Here is an 11,071-nt window from a genome sequence, read left to right as displayed (position 1 = left end):
AGGCTGTGGAAAAGATGCTTAAAGATTTGGTTTTATTTCTCATTACCCTACTCTTATTTGATTGGTAAGAAGCTATTTTCCCCAAGATGAATCTGTTTAGCCTGTGACAGTAATTGAGGAGTGCTCTCTCCCTGTGTTTATCTCAACCCAGGAGCGTTTTTTTATATTTTCTCAACCCTGCCCAGCTGAGGAGGGGAGAGATAGAGCAGTTCTGGGGGGGCACCTGGCATCAAGCCACCATCAGCCAACCACATTCAGGAAGAAAAATTTCAGATACACTTCCCCCTGGGGCATTTCTGTCTAGCTGGTTGGTGTCTCCTTCCCTTTTCCTTTCTCAAGTAAGTGCTGGTTGATTTAAGTTCAACTCTGAGGGGTCTCATCTCTCTGATTTACTACACAGAGAATACAGGTACCAGCAACTTTGGGGTGCTGCAGTGCTGAGTACCCAGGTTTCTCTTCAGATGTAGCCTTCTCCCTCTGTTAAGAAAGACAGTCTCAAGAGCTATTTTGGAGTGTAGTAGTCAAATTTATTTCCACTGTAGAAGCACACTTGTTTCAGTAATAAAAAAATAACATTTTCTTTGCAGAATAAGAGTAAACCTGTAGTGGTATAAATATATTTACTTGCACAAGAATTCACATAAGTCACTCAACACATATTTAGACTTAGTATTCTCATAGTTTTAAGTTTCAAATGGAGTCAACAAAAGATAGCTACTTGGAGAAAGATGAGAAATGTGAAGTCTGGCTCAGTTTGGATTTAAACATATATGAAATAATGGAAAGCTTCCTTCCTTGAAGGTTTTTTTGTTAAATGAATACATTTCTTATGAAAAATATCGACAGCCTTCAGCATGGATTATTTCTGTTTGTCTAATTAAAATATACTATATGGTGTCAGTCACAGAAGCCTCTTCTGGCTGCCTTGCAGACATGACCTCAGTGCTGGCCAGGTAGAACCAGCAACGAGCATGTTCGTGTTCAAGCTCAGTGCTCCTTAGCCTCTGCTCAGCCTGTGTGTCTCCACTCCTGAGACTCCCATCACCAGCTACTGTCTTTCAACGAACAAACCAGGTATAGCAATTTCCTTCAGCAGGTCATCACAGACTCACCAGACAGCATGCCTGATCAATCAGTAAATCCCTGTGCTACACTAAGACAGGTGCTATATTCCATATAGCATTATTAAGGACCTGGTGAAACCAAACGTCTACCTTATAGTAGGTATGGCTGATGTGTAACTTTATCTAGTATGAATACTTAATGCAAAAGAAACAATATCATATTCTGCACTCTCATTCAATTCAAGCCATGGAACAACAGTAAAAACAACTGCAACAAATTTAACTTGCACTTTAACTTCTATAAAACTCTTCAACTCTTTTTCCAATTGTGGGGGCAGGAAAAAAAAAAAAACAAAAAAGGGGAAACTAAGTTTAAGGAATCAATCTCATCATGACTCTGTATTACTCTGTTCTGCCTAAATTATACTTCGTTACCATATGGGCAATTGTCAGCACCATGTCCTCACAACATATGTTGATTTATTCTGATCCTTCCTTACTGTTACTACAGTGAAAAACAGCATAAGGTTCAGCCCTGATTCTCCCCAACATGTCTACAAGAGGAGGACACCAAACTAATACAGCACAATACTGGAGACAAGAGAACATAACACTTAGTTCTGATACACTGAAAAGCAATTTCACACATTAGCTCACTTATGCAGGCACACCGACATATTGAGCACCATTTTTTTTCAGTTTAACATAATGTTCAACTCTGAACAGAAAAATGTTTAGCCTCTAGGACAGTTTCAGTATTAAGAAAAGAACTACCTCTATTTTAGAAACATCAAAACACTAATATTGACACTTTAGTTGAGAAGTTCACTGCAAGTGACCCTCTCTCTGAATTCGAAGGCGCTCCTTCTCCACTTGCAAGCGTTCCTTCTCAATCTGAAGCTTCTCTGACTCAAACTTGAGAAACTGCAGCCTCTCTTTCTCTAACTGTAAACGTTCTTTTTCAAGTTTTAACTTTTCAGTTTCTAGATCCAGAGGCTGCATGATGGGTTTTTCTGTTTGGGTGAGGTCATTTTCCAGGGCAGGTTTTTCGGACTGCAGAGTCTCCAGCCTGAGCTTCTCCCATTCAATCTGAAGTCGCTCCTTCTCAATCTGAAGCCTCTCGCGCTCCAAGTCAACATGCCGCAACCGTTCCTTTTCAATTTGCAGGCGCTCCTTCTCCACTTGCAACCTTTCAGCTTCAATGTCTAGTCGCTGTTTCTCCAGATCCAGCTTTTGCTTCTCCAGATTTATAAGCAAATGAGAATCTTCATAGGCTAGCCTAGCTTGAGCAGAGCTTAGATTTCCAAACTCTTCAATGTGGGGGAAGTCTGGTAGGTCATTTTCCTTTTTCGAATCTGGTAAAACTGATGACAATATTTCTTCTTCTTCCTCAATAGGAAACTGCAGAGGAACATGACAGAAAAGAATTACACTCCAGTCTTTATGCCGGAATAAATGTGTTACAAACGACTGAAAAGAACATATTGCATTTTTTCATCTTTAAAGCTACTCAGAACTGTTTAACTAGCATGTTATGAAATAACCATTTTAAATCAGAAAATTTTTCTATCATTACACAGGTAGAGAAACACACTTTATCTGCAAGTTAATACCTGGTAATGAAAAATGCAAAATCAGCTTGTCAGTGGACATGCAAGAACATATAGAAAACATGGCAAAGTTATTACAGATCATTCAGAACCACTGATAGAAAAATGGATCTACGAGACCATATGTTGTTTTTACTTTTCATAGACCTGAGTGACATTTAGGGAAGCCACTAGGAATTTTTTGTGACTAATTATTTATCAGAGCAGATGGATTCATAGGCTATGTGGTATGTAAACTAACTTCATTAACTTAAGGATTCCATTTTTTATGAAACATTTAACACTGACATTTTTCACATGCTCTTAACCCTTCCAACTCCATTAAGTGGGTCTATACACAGGACTTAAACCGTTATGTGTTACCACATTTGCTGTAAAGCTATTTATGACGCAGATGATGAGATGGTTAGGATCACTGCTCTCAGCAGAAGACAGACACTGTTCTTCAGCACTGTCTGACAGTAGTCTCACCACCATTTAACAGCTTCTGCTGATTTTTTCCCAGCACATATACCAACTGAGCTAAGACAGGAGCTGCTTCTCCACCCTTCTCACTTGAGAAGAAAAAAAAAAAAAGGAAAACTGTCTGAAAACCCCTTTTTGAAATGAGAACTATATATTTGTAGAGGCACAGCAAAACTATCCCAACATTTGACTTGACTCCAGCTGGCTGCCTTCCCCAGGACAGTCACAGTACTACTAGGAGTAACAACCTGTCTAGAGAATCCACAGCTGCTTGCCAAATTCACACTAAAATTCTGAAAGAGAAGAACGGCCAACTGACTTATTCAAGTAATGGTTTCATCTCCTGTGGGTTCATTTTAAGATCATGCAAACAGTATTCTATTTCTTTCAGTAACTGCAGGTAACATATACTTCCATTTGTTAAAGAAGTGCACTTTTCTTCTCCGTTCATGCATCCAGACAGCCTGAATATTACAATAACCAGTTTCCTTCAAGAGCATATTTTCATTCTATTGACTGAACTAATTCTTATTTGTGGCACATACAAATGGAAAATACATGTGCGAAGACATATTCCAGCTTCAGGTATATCAATTCAAAAATCAACATCCAAGACCTACACCCAATTCCAAGCTGCTAGATTTGAATACCATCTCTCTGAAATATATTTGTTTCTACAGTTTCTTTAATTCACACATTCAGAAAAAAACCAGAAACAGACACTATTAAGAAACACAGCAGCCTTATGCTGAAATGAAACAAAGGTCATATTGCACACAGCTAATGCATGTCAGTCACTCACTTCAAAATTCTGCGGATCCTCCTCTTCCTCTTCTACTTTGATTTCCGTTAAAGATCCACCGGCTTCTCTGAAGTCAGTGATATTTTGCCACTCAAAACTAGATTCAATTGCAAATCCCATTTTCTCATCCATGTCTTCATTGAGAGAGTCATCTAAATTGGATGAAGGAAGGTGAAACCCAGCACCTACTACTTTGATGTTTGCATTCAGACGTTTTCTCTTCATGAGTGCTCTCCAGTCAAGGTATCGCCTTTTCACTTCTGTCCCTGTTCTTTGCTCTCCTTCACCTACAGCATTGACACACTCTGCTATTTCCTCCCAAGCTTTCCGTTTCATCTCATTAATTGTTGTATTAAGTTGCTTTGAAAAGAGTACTTCTCTCCTTTTTCTGATTTCCTTAAGGAGAGTTTGAGTTTCCTGAACACTAAAATTGCTTTTCCTTTTTCTTTTTAATTGTTTCATCTTTTCCAGCTTTAACCTAATAATTTCACCACAGTAGAACACAGAGATGATCTGACACTAGTCAGCTATTAATATAAATAAATTTAGAAGCCAATGAAAGCAGAGCTCAGTTCTCGTGAAGTGAATTTTCTCTTCACTTGTAGTATTTTTCTATTTGTCAGGCTTCCTAAGAGAAAAAGAGCAAACAACATAAATCTCCAAGGTATACACCATATATTTTCATTTAGCAACTTGACTCCTAAGTCATCATTTAAGGAATACGTATTTTGAGCTGACTGTTCATTTGATAAAAGAAAATCATTTTCTTAGACTCTGAATATAAAGTAGCCATAGATACCTTCTCTAATGTCCTATGAATTACACAACCATTAATATATCCGTGTCATAAACTGTTATAGTTGATTTGAAATTTCCATTACAAAAATACAGCTATTTTCCTTCAACTCTTAAGAGTTTTGCCACTCGGGATTTGCTTAGGACTGAAATTTGACATACACATTTCAGTTTGAATACTACATTATTTCCAAAAGAAGCTGAAATTGTTATAACATTACTTCAAAAACATCAAGTGTGTAGGAGACTGAAATTTCTGAGACCCATTTTAAATGAGACACCATTTCCATAAAAAAGTAGATTAATATGGAAAATGGAAATTTTAGAAGCTCTTCTGACTTAATCAGAAATAAAATAACTGAAGCAATCCTGTTTAATGTCATAAAATTACTAGCTCAAACAAATGTCGTGCACGAGTGATGTTTTAACAGTAAACAGATTTAAGAATAAGTCACTACATGTAGCTCTGCCCTTCTTACACTGCAAAACATGTCAGATGCGATGGCAGCTTTAAAGTTCATTCAGTTCTCTGCCCGCAGCAACAGCTGGTCCTGTCCCTGATGCTGAAGAGAACACTAAACCCCATAAATACACCTGACAGATTGTGTGAAACTCTGTACAGAGATGGACAGTCTGAGGGGGGGAGAAAACAGGGGACTGTTAAAGCAGTAACAAGCATCACTGCAGTAACATCACAGATTGTATTACAAAAAACAAAACCAAAAAACAAACAGCCCTCCAAAACAACCAAAACCTGAAAGCAGAAACTGAGAATCAAAAATGGTTCATGGTCACAGATTGCTTGGTAATGGGTCCAATTTAGGATTATTTTGAACAGTCATTTGTACCGTCTTATCTACCACTGCACATAGGTTTAGAAGGCTTTAAACCAAGCAGGCCAGGGACTTACCATACAGTCCATACAGTTTCAAGCTGCTGTGTTTGTTCACTGTTCATGCAGTTTAGACATTTGTCCACCTGAAGGCAAATGGCTTGCAAACTATATATTCAATTGCTACGGACTGATGGACTTAACTCTTAAACCCCCACCCCACCCCCTCCCCGGGCTACACAGAATTCTTAACTTACTAAGCATTTTTTCTCCTGTTATTCTCCCTAAACTTGGTTAAAACATACACATCAGCACAACACAACAACTCTCCATTTGGGGGATAATGTAGTGTAGATATTGTTATTCATCTCATATGCATGACTGACTGTCAGTAAGTGGCTCACTTGCAATTTTCCATGTCAAGCAACATTTTTTCATACCCAACATGCAAGCATGCTGCCATCAAGTATTTTTTAAAATGCTGCATTTAGAAAACTGCTTTACTACTTTTCGTCATTACGATACTGTTCTCACTGTCAAGCCACTTACTTCCAATGACTACTAGCTAGCAAAGATGCAAAACCAAGTCCCAAGAGGAAATCAATTGCATAGCATGAGCATGTATTAGCATACAACAGCCCCCAGTTCTCCTGTGCAGCTACCCAGCACTTTGGACTCCTCAGACTCAAGCAGGAAGCTGCATGTTGCCATTTAGGATGTGTGAAATATTCTACCCTTCTGAAAATAAAATTCTAGTTGGTTTTGAGAAAAGGGAATTGTTTAAAAAAATAATGTAATGTAGTGCTTTAATGCAGCCCCCTAACTTGACATGACCAGTAGTGAAAAAAATGTTGGCAATTTAGAAAATCAGATTCATACCAGAACACAGCACTGTACCTGCTAAAATTACATAATTTTTTTCTGAGACCTTTTATCTGATCTTTAAGCATATCCCTTAACCTTGATTATTATAAGATTATCACAAAAAGATATCAAGAAACCAGAATCATATTTACTTCTCTGTCAGTAAATCAATTTATTTGGTACTTGCTGAGCTTTTCAAACGCAAATTACAGCAGTAGTGCTTTACTGTTATTATTGTAACTGAATTTCTTGACTTATGCATGAAATTCTAAGTTTATCTTGTGTAAAGTCTTTGGTTGTGGGGTTTTTTTAAACCTTTTCATAAGTCACTGAAGAAGTAAATTCTTCAGGAAAGTTACCTGCACACAGAACAAATTTAGAACACTTTTATAATCTTCACCATTTACAAGGCAATTATTCTGGACTGATAAATATATAGTGATTGCTGGTTACTGGGGAATGATCAAGTACTTGTATCTTCATACTGGCTTTAGAAACACATACATTTGCACTTACCAGTTTTCAAGGTGGGGAGTGTGTGTGAAAGATACAGAGGTATCCATCCTGAGTTGGTCTTCCAGGTATAAAGAATCACATAGAGTACTCAGGTACAACACAAGTTTCACAAGAATGACAGTATTTCTGACTTGTCACTACCAGGACATTAAATCTCTGTTTATAAGGTCACACTTATCTCCACTGAAATCAGTAGAATTTCAGGTTTGGTTTTAAGTAATACTTAAGCGAACACTCAAGTACTTTGCTGCCTATGGGAAAATGGGTCAAACTTTCCTAAGTACTTGCCAGTTGGGTACATCAAACTAAACTCTTGAAAGTACCAGTAGATACTTAATTTTCTCTTAAGATACTTAAACAGCAGATTTTTCATCTCAAGGTATATACTGGCTAAGTCCTTTATTTAGCCCCAGCTGCGTGAAAAAGGTTCTGGTCATTCCCAATAACAGGGAACCACAAGATTTTAGAGACTCATATGGTATCTCGAGTTACCCTGGCCCTCCCTAAATTTCTCAAAGTTAGTACAGCAGGCCAATATGGGCACAAACACAGGGGAAAAAAAAAAACAAACCTCGGTTTTCAAATCAAATTTTCATCATCTTCTAAATATAGTTCTACATGAACACAGAAGATGCAGACAGGCAAGCTTTGTCCTTAGCCCCAGAGAAGGCTGAGAGTTAAAACACACAAATGTCAGGTTACCCTGTGGGTCAGCCTCACTGCTCCTTGTGCCAGTGCTTTCCACCACCTGACTGATCTCCCTAGCCACTCTTCGTGAAGTGTCTAATCTTGGTTTTGGATTTTATGCTATAAGCCAAGGACATGACCTTTAAGAACTACAATAATAACTTGGAAACTACTGGCATCCAATTCCTTTATTAGGTAAAGTTTTATTTTAGACTTTTTTTAACTTTTGCTTGAACAGGTCTGATACAAGCTCTGAATTTCCCAGTGAAACATCAGCAAAACCTATCTGTTTTAAAACCCATAACTACTAACTTCCAGAGGACGATTCCCATCTTATTAATATAAATGGGTGTTAGCGAATTGTTTTAACAGTGTACTTATTCCCAGGGATGGCTCAAATCCACTGTGGCACTGTGTACCTTTCTGATATATTAACTATAAAGCCTTATTATCTAACTAAACCTCAGGTTTGGGATATTCAATTTTCTGACACTGCTAGATGGTCTTGTCAGAGACTGAAATGTTTAATTTTTTTTGCATTCTAGGAGACTTTTGCAGGCTTTCGACTTGCATTTCCAATGGACAGTTGGGCCCATTCCTCCCTCCAGTAAAGAGCCAAGTTTGCAGGCTTTTGACTCGCATTATACCTCTGATGAGCAACCCGGCCCCTCCCTCCCTCCAGTGCTGAAGGTGTGAAGCCCTGAAAAGGCAGGACCTCTGATGGCCAAAAACAGCCCGTCCATCCCTCTGCCAATCTAAAAAAAAGGTGGGAACCAGGCCAGCCACAGAAACTGTGCAGGGCCCAGGGAGAGGTTGGAGGCTCAAGGCATGGCCCGTGACACTGACCATGGGTATAATAACTCATAACTTCTTGGAGTGTGGGGGCTTCCCTCCTTCACCCCCAGCAGATCAAGGCCACCACTTCAACTGACAGACATGGAAGCTGCAACTACCAAGTGTCATCGTTGGACCCCATGGGTGGTGACTATATACATTTGTCCACTCTCAGCTTTTCTTTCCCTTACTCTCCGTTAGCCTTATCCTGTCTTTCCTTTCTCTCCCTTATGCATTTTCTCCCCAGGGGTTATCCCTATGATATATAATATAGATGACAACAGCCAAAATGCTAACATACCTGTTAAAACAAAATTGTTAAAATAAACCCTACCTATATATGTTTTCAGACACCAATTATTCAGTGTCGTTCCACTCTAATCCACCTCAAGGGAATTATTGATAAGAACCTGGGTTACTCCTCTCCCCTTTTTCTGGGGTGGGTTGAAACATTTTCCAGGATATTACTCTTTAATGCAGAAAAATGAACTATTACATGCTCGAAGTACAAAAGAAACAGGAATGTCAATAATCTAGGATTTGTACACATTCTAGATAGCTACCTTACAACCACTTTGAAAAGCTTGAATTACAAAAACATGACATACAGCACTGTCCTGGTTTCAGTTGGGATAGTGTTAATTTTCTTCCTAGTAGCTGGGACAGTGCTGTGTTTTGGATTTAGTGTGACAATAATGTTGATAACACATTGATGTGTTGGTTGTTGCTAAGCAGTGCTTAGGCTAAGTCAAGGACTTCTCAGTTTCCTGTGCTCTGCCACTAAGGAGAAGTACAAGAAGCTGGGGGGAAACTGCAAATGCAAACTGCATATCTTTACAGTTTGTGCAGAAATGCAAAGTGATGACTAGAAAAAAAAAAACAATTCTGATTATACGGTAACAAAGATTTCAAAGGTCTTCCAGAAAAGATGGCAACATGGAGCTACAAGTTTCAGAGTCCTGTCAGGCCAGAAGCAGCCCAATGTCACAAAGGTCCTCATTGCTGGACTAAAGAGACATAAACTATTTGTCAGAGTTGAAATGAAACAAGTACTGTAAAACTAAGCTGCAAACTCCCTAAGCAGGCAGAACATACACATACTGAATATCTTTGACATACTTAATAGCAGAGGCATGCACATTCTGCCTCTGTCTTTTCTGTCTCCTTTGTTCACACCTTATTGTCTAAGTGCTAGACCAATAAAAAAAATTAACCAACCCCCCCAAAATAAACGAGGAAACAAAGAAAAACATCCTTGCATTCACCAGGACCGAAGGACTGCTGCTAGCATCAACAGTCTTAGAATTATTCTTTAGGAAAATCATGACTTTTTTAAACACGATGTCTTGATAGTCCCTTTATTTTTTTTTCTTTAACTTTCAGGGCTTATGCTTGAATAAAAAAAACCAAAGTTTAAATTAGGAGGACCTGCTACTTCTAAGTTTTTTTAAACAGATTCGAGAGTCCGAGTATCTTTGGATACTACACCCTGGGGATTTCTAGAAAACTTCGTATGTGATTCCCAACAGATGGCTACGTTGACTTGGCGCAACTTAGGGTTTTGAACAGAGAGGCTGAGTGCTGGCCAACACATCCCCCCCTGGAAAAAGCGCTCGGTTTGCGCAAACGAAAAGGCACGCAGGGAAGGGAACCAACACCACCTAAAAGGACCATTTAACGAAGCTGAGAGGAGAGAGGCACAGAGAATGGGAGGCAGCTGTGGATTCAGGCTAATGAATCCAGAGACTCATGAGGCTGACGTTCCCCTTCCTCTGAACCAGTCACGGCCACGAACGGCACAAGACCCCCTCCCCGGCGGGGGGCGCGTTTCGGAGGGATCGGTGCGGGCACAGCCCCGGGTGAAGCGCCAGCTCCAGCCCGGTCCCACCCGAGCGCTGCGGGGACTGAGGCGGCAACAAAAGAAGGCGGGGGCACGGCTGCCCCAGCCACTGAACCCTGGGGAGCAGCCGGGCCCGCGGCTCCCACCGCAGCCTAGGGTCCCTCCAGACGGCACGGCCGCGCGACTCTCCCGGGAGCAGGAGGAACAGGAGCGGAGCCTCCCCGCGGGGAGAGAAGGCGGAGGACAATCGCCTTGCCGCCCCCAGGGGCCCAGAGCGGCGGAGCCGCACCGCTCTACCCCTACCGAAGGTGCCAGGGGGTGCCCGCACACCGCAGAGGCAGCGGCCGCCCCATCCCCGCCCGGTGCCGCCGCCCGGTGCCGCCGCCCGCACCGCCCGGTCCCCGAGGGACGTACTCCCCGCTCACCTGCGCCTGGCGCTCCCCTCCGGGCCGCCGGCCCTTTAACGGCCACTGCCCTCCCATTGGGCAAGTCACCTGTCTGTCAAGTCTTCTTCGCGCGCCTATTGGCGGATCGTGCCCGCCGCTCTCCCCGCCCCGCCCCGTCGTGACGCGCCGGGCGGGCCGGGGTCCCCCCACGTCCCTCCGCCCGCGGAGCCGCGCCGCGCGCCGCACCAGGGCAGCCATTGGCTATAGCCGCCGTCTGTCTTCCGCAGAGCGGCTGGTGATTGGCTGCGAGAGGTCGCGGCCCGCCTCTCCCCTCAGTTAGAGACCCTCCGCGGGGTCACGGCGAAGTCGGGTGGGC

General features: G+C 41.6%; 1 protein-coding gene across 3 annotated transcripts; it reads right to left on the bottom strand.

The window, feature by feature from the left end:
* Positions 1-505: 505 nt before the first annotated feature.
* Positions 506-10,830, bottom strand: MSANTD4 (Myb/SANT DNA binding domain containing 4 with coiled-coils). 3 transcript variants are annotated; one of them, XM_027632977.1, is made up of 3 exons: positions 10,735-10,830; positions 3,942-4,569; positions 506-2,465 (listed from the first exon to the last, which is right to left on the bottom strand). In XM_027632977.1, the coding sequence occupies exons 2-3, from the start codon at positions 4,401-4,403 to the stop codon at positions 1,890-1,892; spliced, it is 1,038 nt and encodes a 345-aa protein (XP_027488778.1). In that variant the 5' UTR covers positions 4,404-4,569; positions 10,735-10,830; the 3' UTR covers positions 506-1,889. The 3 variants fall into 3 exon arrangements, with proteins under 3 accessions (XP_027488778.1, XP_027488155.1, XP_027489394.1); XM_027632354.1 differs by lacking the exon at positions 10,735-10,830 and adding an exon at positions 5,216-7,875; XM_027633593.1 differs by lacking the exon at positions 10,735-10,830 and adding an exon at positions 6,949-7,875.
* Positions 10,831-11,071: the final 241 nt, after the last annotated feature.

Source organism: Corapipo altera, unplaced genomic scaffold (genome assembly GCF_003945725.1).
Source record: "Corapipo altera isolate COAL_440 unplaced genomic scaffold, ASM394572v1 0, whole genome shotgun sequence".
Classification (NCBI taxonomy): Eukaryota; Metazoa; Chordata; class Aves; order Passeriformes; family Pipridae; genus Corapipo; species Corapipo altera.
The sequence above is the reverse complement of the archived record's forward strand: the minus strand, read 5'-3'. Positions and strand labels throughout refer to the sequence as shown.

Excerpts from the sequence above, each read along its gene's own strand:
- MSANTD4 (XM_027632977.1), bottom strand. The coding sequence starts at position 4,403 with ATGAAACAATTAAAAAGAAAAAGGAAAAGCAATTTTAGTGTTCAGGAA. Across the intron at positions 2,466-3,941 it reads AGGATCCGCAGAATTTTGAA|TTTCCTATTGAGGAAGAAGA; the intron begins GTGAGTGACTGA and ends GTTCCTCTGCAG.